Source organism: Punica granatum, chromosome 4 (assembly GCF_007655135.1).
Source record: "Punica granatum isolate Tunisia-2019 chromosome 4, ASM765513v2, whole genome shotgun sequence".
Lineage (NCBI taxonomy): Eukaryota > Viridiplantae > Streptophyta > Magnoliopsida > Myrtales > Lythraceae > Punica > Punica granatum.
In genome coordinates, this window is record NC_045130.1 from 24,687,003 (window position 1) to 24,709,031 (window position 22,029).

Genomic DNA, 22,029 nt, shown 5'->3' on the forward strand with positions numbered 1-22,029 from the left:
GCGATTTTGGGCCTGATTCAACCTTGATTCTAGCTCCCCGACTCAAGACATGGAATCAGAATCGGTGCCCACCCTTCGAATCGTAGAATCGTACGATTCTACGATTCGAATCGTGATTCTGACAACTATGACTGGGGCTAAACCCACACCTCATGTGGCTAGAGTCACCTTTCAAGTTCGGGATGGATTGGTGTGGTTCCCCTATGCCTAAGACACCAGAATATCGAACCATGAACGAAGAAAGGCATGGGAGCAAAGCATATTGACTAATTACTATTGAGGTCTCAAATTTTGACTGAGGGGAACACCAAAGGCCCCTGCCCTTCCATCCCTTCAATAGATAGAGAGGGAGGACATGGCTTTTGATTTTTTCATGTTGTCAAAGAGTTGAAAAATAAAGATAAATGTAGTTATCTTAAAAGGTGGGTCCTAGAAGATTAGATTTTATAAAGAAATAACAAATAACTTTATCCATTTATCATAAAATGGGTAGCCTTAGTCATATTTGGTGTGGATTTATTCTACCCTTCCACTAAAAGCATGTGATTATTTTTTGTCCGGACACATTTCCGAAATTGCAGTTAAACACAGAAGAATGAGGTCAGGTCAGGTCCACAAATCCATGACATAAAGGCTAAAGAGACTTATTATGGCAGTTGTTGCAAAACCAAGGGGAGTGTACATGTAAAGAAACTTCACCAAGATGAGAGAAAGTACATAGAGTAATTGACAATGGTACATATTGTTGCTTCTCCAAATACGATGTTAATTACGCCCATTTGGCCATGAGCGACATGCCACCAGCACCCGAGAGCACAGCCGCATATGACTTTATCTGGAGCTTGACGCTGGCTTGCAGTTTGGGACCCATAAAATCCGAGGCAAGAAGATCGACTAGAGCCATATAGATCAGAAGACCAGCCGAGGATGCATTCAGGATGCCAACCGTAATGAGGGCGTTTGGGCTGTTCTCTCGGTAAGCCTTGGACAGTCCCATCCCGATGGCAATCCCAAGTGGGGTCGTGATAGAGAAGAAAAACACCATCACCAACTTCTTCATCAGCTTATATTCCGCCTACATATATATGGGCAAGTGATTCATCATAACTCGGTAAGCGGTCAATGCATGAGCTTATTCTTACTAGTACATTTAATTGACCCAGTGTAGTGATTTTTGCCGTCGATTTTCATATTGTTAAAGAGGGATACACTGCTAGCTTAATATTTTAGATCAAGAAACATTTGTTGATCACCTGGAGGATGCAGCCGCCGAGACCCATTCCCTCAAACATTTGGTGGAAACAAAGGGCAGCCACAAGACCTTTGATAGTGCACACATTGTTGGAGGCTCCCAAGGATAGACCTATCACCACGGAGTGAACCACTATTCCCAACTCCAGTACCTGCATCATATATATAATCAAATCCCCAATTAATTTTCACGATTTTGTCATGTGCATCCTCCAGAAATTGTGTCACTTTAAAGAAATTTACACATTATTTTTTTATGAAATTACTTATATTCACCCTAATTCATCATAAAATTTATCTTTCTATTCGCCTTGGGTCTCACCTTCCTCAATCCAAATCTGAGTCTAATCCTGTATTTATAGACACGCGTGCCTGTATCTTGCCTACACATTTCAAAACTGAAAAAATAAAAATAAATACAATAACATATTGCGCGCTGATATATAATGTGGATATCTGTAAAACTAATTACATAATGCGCAGCATATTAATCTAATTGCCATGTCTCGTATAATTGTCAGGCACGCTTCATTTATTACAAGCCAAATTGATAATGGTTCTGCGTAGTAGTTAGGAGAATCTTTCGAAGATCCCCTCTGCCTTTGAGCCATTTACTATATGTTATATGTTACAACTAACAACTGTAAGGCACCCCATTTATTAATTGCCATAATAATTTAGTCCCTAAATGGTCCCTTAATCTAAATAATATAAATAAACAAATCCAAGTTCTGTGGCTACAACAGCTCTTTCCTCCCTTCTGGGCACAAAAGTTCCCCTTCCTTTCATTAAAATTTAAAATAAAATTCAATTATATATAGGAGGAGCCTTGTCTGTACGAACAAAAAATGCATGAATGATTCCCAATGTCGATCATGGTTGTAATTAACATAATAGGTCGGACTTCCCGATCCGCAAAAAATTTAGGTAAAATATGCTCTTATACAAGAGATATTATTAAACTACACTCCATCCCGTTGATCATATTGATCTAATAAAAAGAAAAATCTATAATGCTCCTAATCATAAGCTGCTTTTTCCCTTTCACCATATATTAATGTGCATTTGTAGTTTATTCTTATTCTCAACACTACAAGATCTATCCAGTTTTATCGATTTAATTATCTTCTGAAGATTTATTTTCAATAAATATCCTGATGTGAAATAATTTCAAGAATAAAAAAAGAGTGAAAACTCGCCAGCTGAGCGGGGCGTTGGCGTCAGGGAGGCCCTTACTTCTCAAGATTGATATCACAGACAATGATGTTTCATATCTCGATCTTGAGAGATCAACTCCATTGTCATGCAATATTTTTGTGAACAAAATCTTTTATATTATAAAAAGAAAAAGCAACAGCTATAGGGCTTCTGCTCAAGGTCGTCGACTACCACTAAGGCCCTTCATTATCTTTTGGGTGGGAAGGTATGGCTACTCAGCTCCCAGTGCCACTCCTAAAGATCGATATCCCAAATTAGGACTCTGGCATCTCAATCTCTAAAGATAGGGGTCCCTGTAACCTCGTTATGGTGGTGGCAGTCACCGGCTAAACCATCTCATCTCCTGCTCCTCGCAGGTGCACTCTTTTTTATATTTATATATTTTTAAAAATCTATTTTTCACTAAGAAATATTCCAGTTAGCAAATGTAGGTGAGGGAACTCGTGGTAAACCAGCGTCCAAACCACCGTGATGAAGTTTTCTAGCTTCCATTTTCGCATTTAACAACCTTGCTGCCAGCAAGGCCCCCATAACCCAGACTTAGTTCATACAAGTCTTAGTTTGGGATATCGGTCGATCTTAAGAAGTGCAGGTCTTGCCGACAACCAGTACCTCTGCTCTTGGTAGATGAAGATCCTGATGGTAATGATGATTTCCGATGGAGTGTCTGCTGCCCTTTTTTTTTATTGATTATTAAAAATGATTTGTTCTTTTGCATTAAAATCAAACGCCTGTAGATTTCATGAAAATTTAAAATGGTAAGATCAAGAGGAGTAACCAGGTAATATTAGGAAAATTTTGAGTAAAAAAATGAATTATAAAGAAATCAAATAAAAATAAAAATAATAACAATAATAAAAGATTGATGACGAATAGAACTTTATTTATAAAATTAATGTGATAAATGGAGTAGAGTGTTATTTTGATTTAAGAACGAGATTATCTGTCATTCTATGATGCAATTCACCCTAAATTGTATGTACATAGTTCAAATTTTTTTTGCAGTCCTTGTTTTGTTCTTATAATTTCTGTTTAGCACATATATTGTGAATATGATGCAAAGGAAGACATAAATAGATAAAAGATAAATTATAAAACTAACCATTGCAACAACCCGATATCGAAGTAGCTGGGAATTTGCAATCTCGCCCTTGGGTGCAACATGGTGATGACCATGGAAATGACCGGCGGGAATCACTCCCATCTCCCTGTCTGGCTCAGCTGACAACCCCGCGGGGGTAATTCCCGCGTGGCTCTTCTTGCTGTATATGCTTGTGGCAAGGGAATCCACCATGAGGGTCACTATGGCGGAGAGCATGGCCACAAAGCCCGTAAAGGGGAACTTATACCATGGGTTCTCTGAGAGGCAGCTAGAGGTGAGCATGTCGAATGAGTCGGGGAGGACGTGCATGAAGCCGGTGCCAAGAATGATTCCAGCAGCAAAGGCCTTTACTATCACAAAGAGGTCCTTGTCTGGTTGCAGGGCAGGGAAGACCTTGGTGAAGAGTGGGGCGCATACTCCAATCATGCTCGTCACTAGAATCGCTACGATCGCAATAATCTTCAGAGGCTGTGCCTCCGACTTGTTAATGCATGAGCTGTTTTCAGCCCCACAGTCCTCGGGGGCCACTGACTGCGCCTGGTGATTCAGGAGGGAAACGGTTATGAAGAAGATGCAAAATGTGAGTTTAGTGAAAGGTAATGAAGAAATCGCCATTGTTGGAAGGAACTCAGCTCTAGTTAGTAACTACTTCTCTAGCTCCCTCTCCTTTTCTTATGTCAAGTTCTTGGTGAGTGAGACAACTAGTCTCAGCTTCTTTTATAGAAGTTTAATTTGATAATTCGATACATAGTAGGACTACTCGCGCTCCTTTATTAATTATTTAGAATTTCACATTCATTATACTAGGTATTTGGCCTTCTTTGTAATCGAAAAAAATGACTAATATATATAGAAAGTAGATATAGCTCTATGGCACACATTCTCGCTCATCAACTAAGTGATTGCATGATCGATTCTCATTATGGGACTATCAGTGCCCCTTTTATTAAATATATTAAAATTTCTTTTATGAATCTCTCTTATATTCGAAAATAAAAAAAGAAATTGTAATATATATTAGGCCACCAACTTCTAAAAATCACTATATTATAATAATAATAATAATAATAATAATAATAATAATGGCCTGTCCATTATCGAAAAAAATAATAATGGCCTGTCGAATTTTGAGATGGTAAGAAATCCGGGTCGAACTGCGATCCGTCTATGTGGGACCCGAACAGTAAGTGGCTCCCATTAAAGTAAGTACGCGAGGTTCGTATGTTGTAAACAGTGCCAATTGTTGCTCCATCCTGTTGCATCTCGTTTTTTGTTGTTTGCTTTCTCTGTCCAATAGGTTACGGTGATCGTGATTGATCTTGGAGAGTTTACAACGATGACTAAGTTCGAGGAGATCGTGTTGGCTCATGACTTGAGGCTCCGACTCACATGATCCATTTACGTAGACGTTCTAAGAATCATTAATCACATGAGGTTCGTAGTTTAATTTCACTTCGACATTTATTTTCGGTACCCAATATCATGATTCAATTTTTTTTTCGGTGGTATGATTCAGTTTTTCATGAGTCGGGTACGAGCATATCCTGATTTTCCTACAGAGATTTATTTTATAATATTAGTGTGGCGTTTGGTACTTTCAGAGTTTATTTATATATTATAAAAAAATGTAAAAAAATTGGCATAAGTATTAATGTAGGGGAACCCTGAACGTAGAGACAAGATCTCGTATGTTTTGGCACATAGGTTTGATGGTACTATTAGTAATGATTATATATCCGGCATTGTACTCTCAGGATTTTTCAAATAGTGCTGTCATTCGCTGGTTAGGTGGAGAAATGTTAACTTAAAAATCATAATTTAGGTTTTTTTTTTTATGAGATTACAAGAAATATTCTCAATCTATTAATTTAATTAATACTCACTTTCTAGAAATTTTGAACTTCTATAGGGGAAATCTGTCCATTAATAAAGTATTCAACTTGGACATCGCTCATCGTTGATAAACCATGTTAATAGAGTAGATTTTGAAACAAGAGGTCCAAATTAACTGGGGGCAAAGCGAAATCTTCTGGTGAAAAAAGTATATCATCAATCGTTAAGTATGTTTGGGAGCTTTTCAAGGGGACAATAGAGAGGAGAGAAGAGGAAAGGAGTGAAGAGGGAAGGTGAGGACAGGAGGTGATTTGGAGGGTAATGAGAGGAGGATCTCTCTTATATCAAAGAAGTTAGTAATATTTTTTTCGGTGTGTATCTTAGTATTCAAAAGTTCAATGAGTTATAATTCGATCGCTTTACTAAAGAGTAAAACTCTCTCAAGCATGAATTTCATTTACTCATAATACTTGAACTTAAAACCTACTTAAGGCAATGGCAGATCTCGCTAGGACTCAGGAATTAGTAGTTGCAAACTACAATCTATATTTGTATTGTATTCCAGCCATTTTTAAATTTTATATACCAAGAAAATTTTTCTCTCTCCATCTTTACAAGTGAAAATTCTCCGTTGAAATTCCTAAATCTTAGACAAATTTTTGTTGGTTATTCTCTCAAAATTTGTAACTTCACGACGAATAAAAAATTATATTAGTAAAAAAAAAGATTATGCCTCAATAAATTAATCTTTTTGTTATTTGTTATATGTTATACTTTAACAAAATTTTCCAAAATTGAGTGGGTTTTGGGGGGGTGGCCGCGGGCGCGCTGGGCTTCTTTCTTTTTCCTGGGCAAAAAATGAAAAAGAAAAAGAAAAAGAAAGAGGAAGAGTGAAAGTGGAGGGATTTAGAGGAAGAGACTTGGAGGGGAAGGGGGAAACCCTTGATTAGGAATTTAATTTTTGGAGGGAAAGAAAAATGAAAGGAGATGTGGAGGACATGAAGGGAAAGCAAAATGTACAGGATATGTCAATCCTACTAGAAGGAATTTGGAAGGATAAAGATGGTGGAAGATATAAAAGAGTGTAATTTGGAATGACAAAGATGTTGGTTTCATTAAAGAGTTCGGAGATTGTCTTTGATGTGTGAAAGTGAGGTACTTACTGACTTGTACATGTCTAATTCCCATCCAAATAATAGTAGAATAATCGGAATAGCCAAAATGCTTCATTCATATAATCTTGAGCGGGTAAACTAAAGAAAACTCGTGGTAAAATGATACCAAACTCACACTTCAGTTGCCAAAATGATTCATTGCTATAGGCAAAAGGAAATGGATTCATTATTAGAATTTTAAATGGAAAAATTAACACAAAGAAAACTTTAATAGGTAAAGACAATTTACTCAAATTTCATTGGGTAAATTACCTTTTTGTCTGAAAATTGATTTGAAATTGAAACAGAAAAAAGAAAATGTTTTTCATAGAATGAGGTAACAAAGTGGAATAGTACTAGGAAAAGAATTTAAAATGCTGTAAATATTACGATTAATTGCGCCTTTAACTTTAATTATGAATTTTGCATATTATTGCCAATTGTAGCACGAACATTTTTTTATCATAAATATACTTGAACTTTCATTCTTTTTCTCTATAATGTTTCATCTTATGACATTACTTTTATTGATGGGGCAAACGGTTTCGTAACACAGTAGTAGAAAATTCAAAACATAATAAAAATCAAATAAAACTATTGAAATTTTAAAAAAATAAAAAATAGAAAAGTCCAAAAAATGAAATTTAAAAAAATAAAAAATAAAAAGAAAGAAAAATAAAAAGAAAGTATTAGAAATTAAAGGAAGTAAAAATAAAAAGCAACATATAATTTCCAAGATAAAGTTCAAAATAAAAGAAATTCATATAAAAATCATAAAGTTTTGAAAAAATTCAAAAATTCAAAAACTTCAAAAAATAAAAAGATAAAATCAATAAAAATAAATAAATAATTGCAAATTTGACACTTAAATAATTCAAAAAATCTTTAACGGGGAAGGAGGGAAGAAGAAAAAAAACTAAAGTAGCAAGTGAGTAGCATGACATACAGAGTTTGAGGCATGTTGATTTAGCCCTCCTGAGATTTTAAAAGCTTAATTAAATATAAGTATCGAAAGTTAAAGTTTAATTGTTTGTCATAAAATTTAAAGCAAAACTTTAACTTTAATATTTTATACATAATTTTTGGAAATCTCATGAGACGAGTTACCCCTAAAATCAACATACCTCCTTTTTTGTCTGTCTGCCACTTACTCTCAATGTCGATTACCCTTTAACCCCTCCCATGTTGAACCTAGGATAGCGCATTCTGAAGTTGGTATCAATTGAGGTTGGTTCGACCTCAATCAATCCCAACAAACATATAATGGTTGGACTATCGACCTCACATTTCGAACTCCATGCTACTAGTAAGCTTGCTTAGCTTCATTGAGGCTAATAAGGTCAACATAACATTCACAGTCATGATATCATTTCTAGATGAAAGCAGTATGCTCACAAAGATAGAGTTTTTTTTACCCTCTTTTATTTATAAAGTTTTAACATTGAACTTATAAGTTTATTGATATTTTTTCAAAAATATTCTTAATATCTTTTATTTTTAAGCTTTATCTTTATTTATACAATTTTTTTTAATTTGATTTTCTCTTTTATGATTCTTCCTTTTTGAATTATTTTACTTTATTTTCTGATTTTTTAAAATTTTTTATAATTATTCTAATTTTTTTTGAATTTTTTCTGATTTTCGTTTTAATTTTAAACATTATTTTTTTGAAATTTTCTACTAATTTTTATTTAATTTTACTTGTTTATGATTTTTTTATTTTTCTGAATATTTTTTTATTTTTCTATTTTCGAAAATTATTTAATTTTTTCTTGAATATTTCTAGATTTTTCTATTTTTCCTAATTTTTTCTGAATTTTTGTTTGTCTTTTTGGAATTATATGAATTTTTTCTTTATTTTATATTATTTTCAAAAATTTTCTAGTGCCATACCACTAAAAGTAAATGAAAAACATTGACAGATGATAAATGTAGAGTTGACTGACATGTATTTGTTTGAAAAAAGAGTTTGTAATAGTTTTAAGAAAAATGTATAAGTTTCATGATTATTGGTGTTATTAATTAACCTTATAAAAGTGGCAATCGTGGAATCACGACCACTAATTTCCTTAACATAGCGTTTGATAACGAAGTTAAGTTTGATTTAATTTGATTTAGTTTGATTTGAGGAGACGAAGATAAAAATAGTTGGAAAAAGTATATGAGAGAATTTGAAAAAAAATAGAAAAGTAACAATGATATTGTTGAATTAAGAAAAAAAAGTGTTGAATAGTTGAGAGAATTTAGTATTAAAATATTACTTATAATAATAGATAATTAAAAGTATGAGAAATAATTTTTTTTAAAAAAATAATAATGATTGTGTTATTGAATTGAAGAAAAAGTTAAATTAAGTTAAGTGAAGTTTATTTTTTAATCAAATCAATCTATCCTCATTCTGTGTATGCGTATCCTATGACTATATATATATATATATATATATATATATATATATATATATATATGGGTAAAGAAACCGCGCTTGACCAATATTTTTTTATTAATACATCAATCTATTCCACAATTTTTTTTTTGGGTGAGCTATTCTATTCCACATTGACTTCTATTAAATTAACTCGTGAGAGAGGCGGCAGTATATGTACATGTAGAAGGTAAAATGGTGCGCTTCAAGCCGCTTGAGAGAGGGAACGTGTGGGCACGTGCCCCTGCAAGATGCAGGGAACGCTGCGAAGCTCAGGTCTATATTTGAATCTCATAAATGAGATTTTTCACGTCTCTTTTGTTTAATTTTAATGTTACTGTTAATAATCTCACGAGCATTTCAAATAATCGAAAAATAAAAATTAAAAAATTAGATTTTTTTAACAAATATGGTACTCGGTTTTATGTGTACCAATCAAAATTTGCTCACGATTTACTGACGTCGCCCGACGACACTCAAGTGGATGTGCCATTGTCCTTTGTGGTGGCTGTAATGAGCTTCTATAGGACTTGTTACAACGCGATTGGATTGCCCTTGATTGTGCCGTGTCGGGTTCGAACTGTTCGAAGTTATGTGGGTGTGTTTTGTATAAGTTTGCTAGGAGGCTTGCCCCGTTGGTTTGCGTAATAAGGGATGATTTACTCATCCATGAATATGTTGACAGTTGTTTGGCTGGCCCCGTAGACGGCTGGCCTTGTGATTGGCAGCCTTGTCGTTGTCTTGGCTAACCGCGTGGTCAGCAGTCTCGTCATTGTCTTGACTGGCCTCGAGGTCGGCAGTCTCGTCGTTGTTTTGGCCGGTGGCCATGATGATGGTCCAATGTAAATTATCATGCTCTTAATAAAATATTAATGTTTGAAAAAAGAAAAAGAAAAAGAAAGGAACGTGGGAACTTCACGTTCTGATCATTTCCGCATGACAACATGGGAGAGGTGACTCCACAATAATGTCTTCTGTGCCGGCACAAACCTTAAGTTGGTAGGTTATTGTTACGGCCAAATAAATCTGATTGCAGATCTCCCCGAACATATGACCTCGAATGGCTCGGTTAACCTGCACAAATGGGAGATTGGGAGGGAATTTCGATATTCCTCTCCAATGCTTTAATGAGAATAGGAGAGAAACGATGTTAGAGAGAATTGATATGAGGGTTTAGGCATGCCTTCAGACACGTACAGTTGAAACTTAAATGGCAAGTATGTACTTGCCTTTTTTTCTGAAAAGTATATATACTTGTTTAATTTTTTTTTAATTACAAGATAGAATCATGAGTTTAGTATAATTATATAGAAATTTCAATAGCAAATAAAGGGATATAAATAGTCCCACAATGAGTACTGAACTTAAAATCTTTTGATTACGAGAAGAGAGTATGAGCGTTTACGTTATCTCTTTTTTGATATGCTAGCAAATATAGATATTGAAGCCAATATTAAAATATTTACGAGACATAATCGTCAAGGAGTTACCCATCTAGTTATTACTGTCCTTAGAATATTGATGTGATTCAATCTAATATGTCGGGTCGATATTTTGAGTCCCCAGCATATATATAGAATTAATCTTACTTTCAATCTTAATTTATTTTTCAAATTTGCGATGTAGGTTTTACTTTTCAACACCGTTTGCGTGGTTATATAGTTACTTAGCACCTATTCTCACAAAAAAAACGTGCCTTTAATCATCAGATACCTCAACATTAACAAACTATATAATACGTGTCAGCTCTTGTAATATATGCCACTATAGGTCTTAATGGATGGACAGGCATATAATGTTACATCGAAATATAGCATGTCTACTATTTGCTAAATGTTGAGTGGTTTCAGTCAGCAGATAATCAGATAATCTAATATCTGGATAATTTATTTATATTATTAGAGCACAATAAAGGTTTTTCTTTTTCATAAATCTGAGTACATGATTTCTCCAAGACGATATATAATTTGATGTCCGTTTCCATGAAAACACCATCCTAAATAATATATTCGTGTCTTCATCTGAATAAAGTCTTGTGTGCAACGGTGGTATCTTATAGAATTATGTCACAAGACATATAAAAAATATTATTTTTACCAACAATGAATTATTTTTATTAATAATAGATTTTTTCTATTTTTGTTTACATACTAAAAATCAAAATGACAAACCCTTATTGGCTTATAACATTGTCACATGATACCACCATTGCATACAAGTCCTTTTCCTTAATCCGAGCATCTGCTGTGGACATTTATCGATCTGGCAAAGTACAAAGAAATGGTGAAGAGATGCAAAAATATACAGCATCACCCTGCGCCAAGATGTACAACAAAATGCCAAATGTTGATCTTTAATTTACACCACGGTCCTATACAGGATTAGACCATCTTTAAAGAAAAGTTCAAGCTAGTCAGTTGTAGCACCCAATCTCTTAAAGAACTTTTGGGTTGAGTATTATTAGGTTATAGGAAATGTGAATAATACAAAATAAAAATTAACAATGAAATCATTTTCCTTTTATTGTAGGTCAATAGATGAGATTATTGTGCATGGTAAGTATGTTGAATTATTAGGGATGTGGATGACGATTTAATCCGAGAATTTCATGTGTTTCAAATCAAAATCTTTATTGACCAACCATAGTTGTAGAGTTTTAACTTGAAAAACTGAACTGACGTGGTGTGACTTCACATAAACTCGTAAATTGCTCTGATATTATTTTAAATTTCTATTATGCCTATACAAATTGAAACCATCTTTCAAATCAAAAACCCGAACTAGTAGGTCATGGTATCCGATCTTTTACAAAAGCAAGAAAGATATGCAGGTCTTGAAATGACCGTACAATGTGCCCGACTCGTGGTACCATCGTCCCAAACGCAGCAAATGGGTGGGCTCGTGTGGCAGTCACACACTCATTATCTAATGGGTCATTAATTATTTTAGTTATTTTAAGCATGAAAACAGAATAAACTGATGACGTCCGCACAAAAATACTCTAATTTTTAGACCAGTCAACTGTCTAAAAAATATATTAGGATATCTCCTGTATGTAAGTTTATTCGGCTCTAGAAACCACATGTTGACTTTTTGCTTGGTATATCTATTAATCGGTTAATCTAATGGAGCCCAAGCAAAGCCATAGGTCTTTGTGTCAGAAGATCAATTAATTTAGTCCACATTGTAATAAATATTCAAGCGTTAAGTCAGTTTCTAATCTGTTAATTAAGCTTCAATTCTGGTTGAGATGAGCTCCAACTAATGTAATATATCGTGATGAACCTCAGACTCTTTAGTAAGCAGACTATTCAATGAGTAACATGATAGTGCGTAAAGTATCGTTTATATAATCATTGAATTAACGGTATCCTCAACTAAACTTCAACTTTATTAGAGAGGCAGAAATTTATGAATTATAAATTAATTATATATTATATATTATATATAAATCTCTTAGTTCATATTTGGACTCGATCATATATGCCCATTTGGCGAAACAAAAGCTCCTCTTTCATTCATAACCGTTAATGTAGTTGATTATATGAGATTATTACATATTAATTTGTGACTATAAACAACGAATACCGACTAATTGACTTTATATACTACTCTTTGATCGAGTCAACTCATTCTCTTTAATTTTACTTCATAACCTAATCATTGCCACCCCTTTGCAGGAGGAGAATTTCCATCGGACACCTCTCTCGGCGTCTACTTATCGTCTCTGCGTTCCTCTTTAGTGCCAATGAATTGTCCCGAACTGCTAATGGTAAATTGTGAAAACTCTGATGATATAGCCTACACGAGAATAGTAAGAATAGGGGTGTAATCGAGTCGAACCAAGCCCGAACACAAGAGGCTCGAGCTCGGCTCGATCGTGAAAGGTGCAGGTCGAGCTTGGCTCGAGCTAAATCGAGATTCGAGAGTCGAGCTCGAGCTCGGCTCGTCAGACCGACGCAGCAATCTGAAAAATTCTTCTTCATTAGCATTCAAATTCGGATCTCTCTAACCCCTTATATAGAGCAGCAGACAAGTAAAGTCAAATCCCCTCGTTAATGCAAAGTTGAGCTCCCCAAACCCACTCTGAAAATAGCTAGCTACATTAAATAACCCATCTAATTCACTCAACTACTATCTCAATGCACACAGCCATCAACTGCACTTTCTGGACAGTTCTTCCATGGACCGAATCAAGGGCTCTTCCTTGTGCCAAATCATGGGCCAACGGGCTTCACGGATTCTTTTGAGCTTGGCCCACCTTCTTGGGCCCGGGCTTGTATCTGCTCCCAAGCTTGTTTACCAACCTAGGATAGCTCATGCAACTTGTTCATAGGTTTTACATCGATTGTAGCACGCTAGAGAATCAATTTAGAGCGATCCGCTTTGCAATTTCTTAATTCAGCCTCTATGATATGCTTGTTCAAATGCTTTGGACCTTAAATTTGATTCATCAAAGTTGTGATCCTTGCATTAATTTTGCATTGCAATTTGGTCCACGACAAGAATTCGTGGGACTTCAGACATAGGTTTGAAAAGTGGTCAAAGGTTCATTGGAAAACTCGATTTTCCGATGAACATTCGACAAAATTTAGATGGAAGAGATCGCGTTGGGAAAACCTTGGTTGGAACGTGTTCCGACAGCTTACTGACGAATATTTAATCTAATACTTGTTTTTCATTTTAGATATAGCAAATTAAAATTTATTTTTGCATTTTCTTCTTTTTATTGTCAAAATTAATATTTTTAATATATAAAAAAAATTGATGGAATTTTTCTATAGAAATTTTCTTCGAAAATAATTGTTTTAACAGACTTCTCCGTCCTAAATTACTGACGAAAGGTTCCGACGAAATTTTTCGTCGTAAAATTTTTATTAAAAAAATAGTTTTGGAAGAAATTCTCAACAGGATTTTGTCTGAAAATTCCATCGAAAAATATAGATGAAAAATCTGACAAGATTCTGTCGAAAATTTTATCGGAAATGACCGAGTGACTTTTTTGACTGAATCCCTTTGGTAATTTCGGACGGAAATTTAGCGACACCACTCCGTCGATAATTGGTTGGAATTGACGAACTGAATTACTCCGTCAAAAAAATTTTCCTTGTAAATCGATTACTTTTTTGGTAGTGATCCTCGATTGCTTGCTTGATTGTTCACGTGATTTGGGGAGCGGCACGAGGTTAATTTTTGCCCGATTAGGTCCCCAAAAAATTTTATATATATATATAAAGGAAACTAGTTAAATATGAAGAGAAATTCACAAGTCTCACAAACATCAATCACACGACTAATAAAAACTAGGAACTCAATATGGAATGATATCTTCAAGCTATGTGCTATACATTGTACCACCGAAGACCCAAAAATCTCTAGAAAATGAACCCCTAGGACACTACTTTTTTCAATCTAGACCATCAGTTTAGAAGGGGATATATAGATGAGTGGAAATATAGGGATATCAGATATGGGGAGTGAGAATCTAACCCAAGATCTCATGGTCCGGAAAGTGACATATAACGGCACCCATACATAATGATTTGGATCATTTGCTCGTCTAAGCGTGCATGCTTCAATTCATAGTCATAAAATGACCTCAGGAGGCCCTCTTCTGTCTGTATTTACCGGCGCAAAAGATGTATAGAAGCGAATTCAAGAAGCCTAGCACAGCAAGAAGCCAAAAGAAGTAATCGAGATGGCCCTCATTCAAGTTGTCCGGTATCCATCCGACGTTTCCATTTTTTGTCGTAATGGTGGTCACGATCGTCAAAATCAAAGAGCTCAGGTAGCTCCCAAGAGAACTCGTTAAAAGTGACAAGGCGCTGCATAAGCTCCTCATTGCATCCGGGGATTGTTCGTAGAAGAACTCCAGCTGCCCGATGTTAATGAATACCTCGGCAGCTCCCATCAAGAAGTATTGGGGTATTTGCCAGAGGATACTCATTGGGACGGCGACATCCTTGTGAACCAATCCCAGCTCCCTTGCAAATTTTAGCCGCTCTATCTCCACCAAAGCAGCTGCTGATATGGCAATAGTAGAGATGAAGAGGCCGATTCCCATCCGTTGTAACACTGTGAATCCCCTCTCCTGACCTGTAAGTTTCCGTGCTATCGGGACGATGGCCCTATCATAAATGGGTACCCAGATCATCACACTGATAATATCAAATATCGAGAGCGATGCAGCAGGGATTGTGAAAGATCCGATGGTTGTGTCCATCATCTCTCCTTGTTCGACGAACATGGTCGACATCTGGGCATATACGGCTGCATAGATGATTCCTGTAACCCAGATAGGGAACATACGTATTAAGATCTTGAGCTCCTCCACTTGCGTCACGGTGCAAATCCTCCACGGATTGGAGAGGTCCCCCCTTTTCATATCATCGTTTGTGATTACCGCAGCTTTGTCGAGGCATCTATTAAAACAATTGAAACGAGTGAGTTTTCTATCAATAAGAATTATTAATCTCTCTAGCACTGCCTAAATTTCTGTACGTATAACATGGCTTTTATAATATCATACCAGAAATATTTCGAAGAGTGAGACACTACTTACTTTAGTTCATTGGTATGTTCCAGTTTCCGACTTCCTTTTATCGCAGAGTTCGCATGGGGGATCTCATAGAGGAGACTAATGTCCTCAGGGACCTCCAGGGTCCACTTCCGAGCTGCTGCTACCACGACCTGGCAAAATCTTGTAATTGGGCTTCCTCCGGGTTTCTGGAACCGGTATAAAGGCGTACCAGCTAAGAAACTCGCTATAGCCATCCCCATAAAGAATGCAGGGATGCCGAACCCTATGCCCCACCCAACATTGTCTTGAATCCACACGAGAAGACTACTCGATACTAGAGCCCCAATGTTGATAGAAAAATAAAACCAGTTGAAAAAGGATCCCTTCTTCGGTCGTTCTCTTGGGTCAGTATCGTCAAACTGATCTGCCCCAAATGAGGAAACGCATGGTTTGATTCCCCCGGTACCCAAGGCAATGAGATAGAGGCCAAGGAAGAATACTGCATACTGCGCTGTGGTGGCTGTGGGGCAAACAGAGCCTTCACATTCAGCAGGTCTCAATGCCGGGATCGATGCAGAGAGTGTCAACGTGCACATTCCCTGCACAGACATATGAATCAATAAATGATAATTTCATTTGGATGAATCAAATTAAGCTTCCACAAGCATTTGCAGCTAACTATGTAAAAGCAGAAACAAAGTAATACAATGAAGTAGATAGTGCTGAAAGCGGCTATCGTCCAGTATCTTCCCCAGTATGCATCCGCTAGCACGGCTCCAAGGAGAGGCGTGAGATAGCAAGTGCCCTGCCAAATATTAACGTTTGTTGCTGCGGAGACATTTCCCTCATGTAGTTTGCCCGTCAGGTAAGTCACGAGATTTATGGCAATACCATAGTATGCCAGACGTTCACAACATTCAGTGCCTACAATTTCGGCAAAACAACCATGTGAAAGTTCGAGGTACCAGAATCACCAGATGTGCTAAAGTTGCAGGACACGAGAGGAGAAAGAAAAGACTCCCGTTGTGCTACCTAGGATGAATGGACATACTTTCCAGTTGCCAGTTTTGCTCTTGAGGGCTGGCCTCCCTTTGATGTCAATGGAGCTGTCACCAGTGTGCAGCCCATCGATTTCGATGTCATGCTGAAATATATTTATTGCACCCCACAATGAGACACAGAAAAAGTATTGTTTTCAATGTATTTGACTGAATGCAGATTGCAGGGGTACATAAGGGAAACATTCAAAAACCTAATATTGTAAGTTATATGTATTCAGTTAGCAAACATTTTTAACAATCATAAGAAATGATCAAATTAAACATAAGATTACTAATAATTTCACCACATTTGATGGTGGACAATATTAAATAGCAGCACAAGGAACTCTTATGTCCTGAAGCTACTCATGGACAAAAGCTCTATTTATTTTTCCTGCTATAATCCCTCCGTCCAAGCGCATGTGTCATTGTACTTTACCCTTTTTCGACGAAAGCATTCTTAAAAAAAAAATTAAAACGAGAAAAAGAAAAGGGGGGCGCCGGCAGATCAGCTCGAGCTCACCAGTATTCGAACTTATTGTATACACCTATGCAGTAACAGCTTGCTCATCAAAAGGATACAACAACTAATGGTAATTCAGTTCAACATCGGCTCCCTTGTTGGCGCGAACTATAATTAGATAGACAGGGGAATAGAATTTGATGGAGCTGGATTTCAGCAAAATTATATGTAACCAATGGATTATCTATCTGAAGAAAACATAGCACTTCCAAATTAGATGAAGAAGGGAAGGGTTAGTATGGATGGTGTAGGAACCTGGGACTGGCAGTGGCCATCTTCTAAGAGCAGTACTGCCGCTTCCGCTTCATCTGGGGAAACCATTTCCTTCAACTTGTTTACGGTTAATTTAGAGATGCCAAAATATGTTTTTGGGGGTCATAAAAGAGGCTGGGATTGAAGAAGAGAAGATGAAGTGCGACAAATAAATTTTGAATAATCAAAAGAGTTTGGTCGAGGCCATTGTCAATGAAGAAAAGTAGGTAGAGCTTATAATCTTCTTGATTTTTTTTTTATAAGAAAGAATCGCGAGCCTAATAATAAAAAAGATACCGTTATATAAAAAGACATGAAAAAATTTACAGTGAAAATAAAACAAAAAAATATTTTAATTTTAGATGAAATCATGTATCAATACACTGCACCGTCTCTTTTTTATTCTGTTTGAATTTTTCACATGGTGTGATAGATTGTCATATTTCAGAGATTTTTTCCTTCCCACCTCCTGCCCATTTCAGCAAGGGAAAAAAAAAAGCGTTTTGGCGTTTAGACCCATAGGTATACGCATTTGACCGGAAACATATTTCTTTTCATCCTATTACAAGGAAAGTCGGTTTATCTACTAAAAGGAAAGAAAAATTTAGATAAAGGTTTGGAAAAAGTTTTATTGAATAAGAATTAAATATGAAATTTTGATTGTAGATGAATGCAGGTAGCATTGTATCCCATCAGTAAAAATTTTATACGGGTGTATAAGAAGCTTTGTTCGAATTAAATATGAAACTCTTGATTGTAGACGAGTGCAGGTACCCCATTAAATCTGAAACTCAGGATGTTGGATGACATACTTTTCTGGACAAATAAAAAGAAAGTCCTGAACAACTTCTCTTTTATTTCATCAAAAAATCCTTCCACTATATATATATATATATATATATATATATATATATATTAGAAAAGGAAAATTCACTTTTCATTCTCAATCTTAGGTTATCTTTGTTTTTTTTTTTTGGGATCAGTTATCTTTTCATCCTAAACCTTTATTTTGATTATATTTCATCCATAGTATTACATGCTTTGTTTGCTTCAATTCTACCATCTAGTTTCCTATTGAAAAATTCTTCTATTTGAATAGCAAATCAAAACTATGAAGAAAAAGAGGATAACGGAAGGGAAGGGGGAGGAGGCAGTAGGGGCCTCGCCCATCTTTTTATTTTTTCTTTAAAAATTATTTTCTATAAATTAATTCTTTCGAAAATATTTTTGGACAAAATACTGAATGGTAGCGGTAGGACTCAAATGAACAAAACGCATACCACTGAAGAAAAGATTGAACAGAAGAAAAGGTGTAAAACAAAATCAAAATGTTATTTTAAGGTTGATTAACGAGATATTTTTACTTCAAAAGTAAAAATCGTTCAAATATGTGGAAAATCATAACCTAAAAATTTGGAGTTTTATAAGAATTTTGTTTGGAATGGTGTTTATGGGCCCTGCCATTAAAGGCCCAAAGACGAGAAAGGCCTAGTGTGGGCCTGAGGATTCGCTGGGCAATGAGGATAGCATGACTGGCGAGCCCATAACCGAAGGCTGACCCAACACCTCTTTTTACCTGCCTTGCTCGTTAAGATACGCTAGTTACGGACCGCGCGATGCTGCGGCAATTTTGTTTTTGCAACAACCAACCGAATACTCTATAATACCTCAATTTTTGTAATCTATATGTTAAAGTTTGTCCCGTCGATATTCCAACTGTTTTATTTTTTAAAGAAAATTTACGATCACATTGACTCTTAAAATCCTGTGAAATATACTTATTTGGTTTTTTTTCTATATTTAATTAATTTATCTAATTGATTTTTATAGTAAAAGATGCACTTTCACTCCTCTGGTATTAAGTTTTGGCAAAATAAAAATTGCAAATCAATATATATATATTGTTGGGAATTGGTGTATGCACTAGACGCAATATGTCATCAATTTTGTATCCGGAAGCCTAATAGACTCCGACTAATTCAGTTGAGGCATGTCGACCTATTAAGAGATAATACTATCCCAACATGAATTTTATTTATTCACAAACTTGAATTCAAAACCTTACTTAATGGCATGCCCTAGTTCACATGTAAACTAGGCGTCTCTTTCTTATCATTATAGCCCCCTTTTTTTCTGTGGGATTATGATTTTTAGCTCAATTCTTAGAACCAAAAATTATACATTTCAATGAACTGATGGCGCCTCTATTGAATTTGAATCGCTCTGATAACATAATGCTATTATACTATATAGCAAAGCCAGAATACGTATTCTTGATTCGGCCCTATGAGGCTTTGACGGACAATAAGTGACTGGATAAAGCTCCATTCGGTTTTGAGCCCATTCTTGGTATTTATAGACGAGGCAGTGATATGTGTGACTGATAGCATGGTGGTCCTTGCTAGAGCTTCTCCTTTGGTTTTCCTTATTATCAAGGTAACTCAATGAGCACGATATATATATATATATATATATATATATGAAAAATTGCTCCGTACATCCCAACATTTTGAGGATTTTCCAAATTTATTACATCCTTTAAAAATTTGATGAAATGGCCTAATGTTCGTAATGTGTAACATATATATCCCACAATGACATTTTCTTTGAGAACTTGATGCATATGCTGATGTGTCTCCTTTAATGGGCAACAACACCAACATGGAGTAATCCGTGGGACTCCCCTATCCACTTTGCCTTCCCGTCCATCCCTTGACCTTCTCTTCCACTTTCCCTCCTCCATGCATGCCTACTTAAGCAAAATCCCTAACTCTCCCAAATTCTCCCTCGGTCTTTGTGATTTGATTCACTCCTCTCTATTTCTGTCATCTAATTTTCGCGAAGAATTTGGATTTTCCAATGTCCGATGTTTCACAGGTATAATTAGCTTGGCCTTGTTCTTTCCACCACTGTACTCTACTTCTTGTAAAAAAAACATTAGAATTAGAAGGAAAATTACTCGGAATCCTTATCGGTTCAATTGGGCATAGTCTTGAGCAGTAAAGGTTTGTTCTAATTATCATGAATAAATTATTTTGGCCGCTTTTCATATTAGGAAATAAATTCGGAAAATTTCACTGAAAATAGTGAAACCATAGTTGAAATGCCAGAGGGTAATTCATTTGAAAGGAGAGAAGTGGTCGAGACATCCTTCACAGTGACAAGAGCTTACAAGGAATGTCGTCATAGGGTTCGAGCTATTTTGTTAATATTTTGGAGTGATAAGAATCTTGGAAGAAGGTTTTTATGTTGCAAATATTGGAAGGTAATAATATGATGTAAAATCTGATGCTTATATGCATTGTTTCATTGGTATTTTAGGTTTATTATGCTTATGAGATTGTTTATAATTCGCGATGATGATTGTAAATTTTTTGAGTAGTTTGATTACGCTAAATCCAAGCATACAAAAAAAAATGATGAGATCAGTGATTAAGGAGAAAGACTCTCTTAATGTAGAGTTGAAGCATCTATGACAAAAGAATGAGATTCTTGCTATAAAGCTATAAACATTGGAAACATGGGTGGAAGCATTACAATGGATGAATGGCAATTCAGAGAAGGAGATTAATGCCTTGAGGTTGTAGTTGCAAAATACAAAGTCCCACAAGTAGAGCATAGATATGTTCAAGGAATAGAACACTATGGATATTGGTGATTACTTTGATATTGTTATACTGGTTGTTTGGGTGGCAAAACTAAAAAGAATATGTACTTGCCATGACTGAAAAGAAAATGTAATGAATTTTGGTTTATGACCAAAACCTTCTCTACGAGACCTAAGCATTTATGATATAAATGGTGCATCACCATCCTTTTTTTGTTCATTATAAAGAACACATAATTATACCATCGAAATTATATGCATATTAAAATAAATGGAGCAAAATGTCGAAGTTTAAAGGGAAAAATGCAAAAACCCCCTGGCTTGAGGTTGGGACAAAATGCAGCATGTGCTTTTCATAGAGACATATAACACTATGTGTTTTATTCCATCAGACATGGAGGGTAACACTATTAAGCTTCTTTACAATAGACCATTTTACCCTCAATACATTTTTATGCTATTTTTTCAATTTTTTTTCTTTCTTTTTTCGATCAGTTGAGAACCAACTCTTCACCCCCAAGAAAGCATACAATTGCTTCATACAAATTCACTCAAGAAAAATCTAAAAAAATGTCCTCAAATTCACTTGATCATTGAATTCCCTAAGATCAAAATCAGAATCAAAGCCATCTCTCACTCAATCATCGAGCTGTCTCCTTCACCGAGTCTTCTCCACCGCCGTCCCTGAGCCATCTCCATGACCATCTCTCTCGCCCGGGCCCATCTTTACCATCATCACTTCCATCTCCACCACCAATGCTGCCATCTCCATTATCACTGTCACCATACCAGTCATCATTGTCACCATCTTCACCATCAACAAAGGCGAGGCAATCACTCTCCTCACTCGCCCCTCCATCTCTTGGCACCTCTGTATCGGAGCCTCCAACGAAAATTCTAGCAGCTTGTAGAAGCTTTGATGTCTTCCAGCGGCTTCTTTAATTGAACATCGATGATCCGTTGTCTCCACGAAGTAATTAAATTTCAGTGAAACAAGAACGATTCAAAGAAGGGGGGGATGGAGGAAAAATGGTGACAAAAGTGAGATTTTTGAGCCAAACAATGAAAGAGGCTGTGGTGGTGGAGATATTGAATCTAATGATAATC

The 22,029-nt window shown here is 35.8% G+C and overlaps 2 protein-coding genes across 3 annotated transcripts; both read right to left on the reverse strand.

Annotated features, from left to right (window-relative positions):
• Positions 1–611: 611 nt before the first annotated feature.
• Positions 612–4,263, reverse strand: LOC116203303 (fe(2+) transport protein 1-like). Its single transcript, XM_031534984.1, has 3 exons — positions 3,572–4,263; positions 1,254–1,403; positions 612–1,075 (listed from the first exon to the last, which is right to left on the reverse strand). The coding sequence occupies exons 1-3, from the start codon at positions 4,184–4,186 to the stop codon at positions 770–772; spliced, it is 1,071 nt and encodes a 356-aa protein (XP_031390844.1). The 5' UTR covers positions 4,187–4,263; the 3' UTR covers positions 612–769.
• Positions 4,264–14,208: 9,945 nt separating this feature from the next.
• On the reverse strand, positions 14,209–17,520 carry LOC116205161 (protein NRT1/ PTR FAMILY 8.3-like). 2 transcript variants are annotated; one of them, XM_031537664.1, is made up of 5 exons: positions 17,319–17,520; positions 16,533–16,644; positions 16,207–16,424; positions 15,543–16,099; positions 14,209–15,402 (listed from the first exon to the last, which is right to left on the reverse strand). In XM_031537664.1, the coding sequence occupies exons 1-5, from the start codon at positions 17,382–17,384 to the stop codon at positions 14,580–14,582; spliced, it is 1,776 nt and encodes a 591-aa protein (XP_031393524.1). In that variant the 5' UTR covers positions 17,385–17,520; the 3' UTR covers positions 14,209–14,579. The 2 variants fall into 2 exon arrangements, with proteins under 2 accessions (XP_031393524.1, XP_031393525.1); XM_031537665.1 differs by lacking the exons at positions 16,207–16,424; positions 16,533–16,644.
• Between the last annotated feature and the right edge of the window lie 4,509 nt (positions 17,521–22,029).

Coding starts and splice junctions, on each gene's coding strand:
- LOC116205161 (XM_031537664.1), bottom strand. CDS start 17,384: ATGGTTTCCCCAGATGAAGCGGAAGCGGCAGTACTGCTCTTAGAAGAT. Junction 16,645..17,318: donor ATGGCCACTGCCAGTCCCAG/GTTCCTACACCA, acceptor AATATATTTCAG/CATGACATCGAAATCGATGG. Junction 15,403..15,542: donor GAACATACCAATGAACTAAA/GTAAGTAGTGTC, acceptor TTGTTTTAATAG/ATGCCTCGACAAAGCTGCGG.
- LOC116203303 (XM_031534984.1), bottom strand. CDS start 4,186: ATGGCGATTTCTTCATTACCTTTCACTAAACTCACATTTTGCATCTTC. Junction 1,404..3,571: donor GATATCGGGTTGTTGCAATG/GTTAGTTTTATA, acceptor TATATGATGCAG/GTACTGGAGTTGGGAATAGT. Junction 1,076..1,253: donor TCGGCGGCTGCATCCTCCAG/GTGATCAACAAA, acceptor ATATATATGTAG/GCGGAATATAAGCTGATGAA.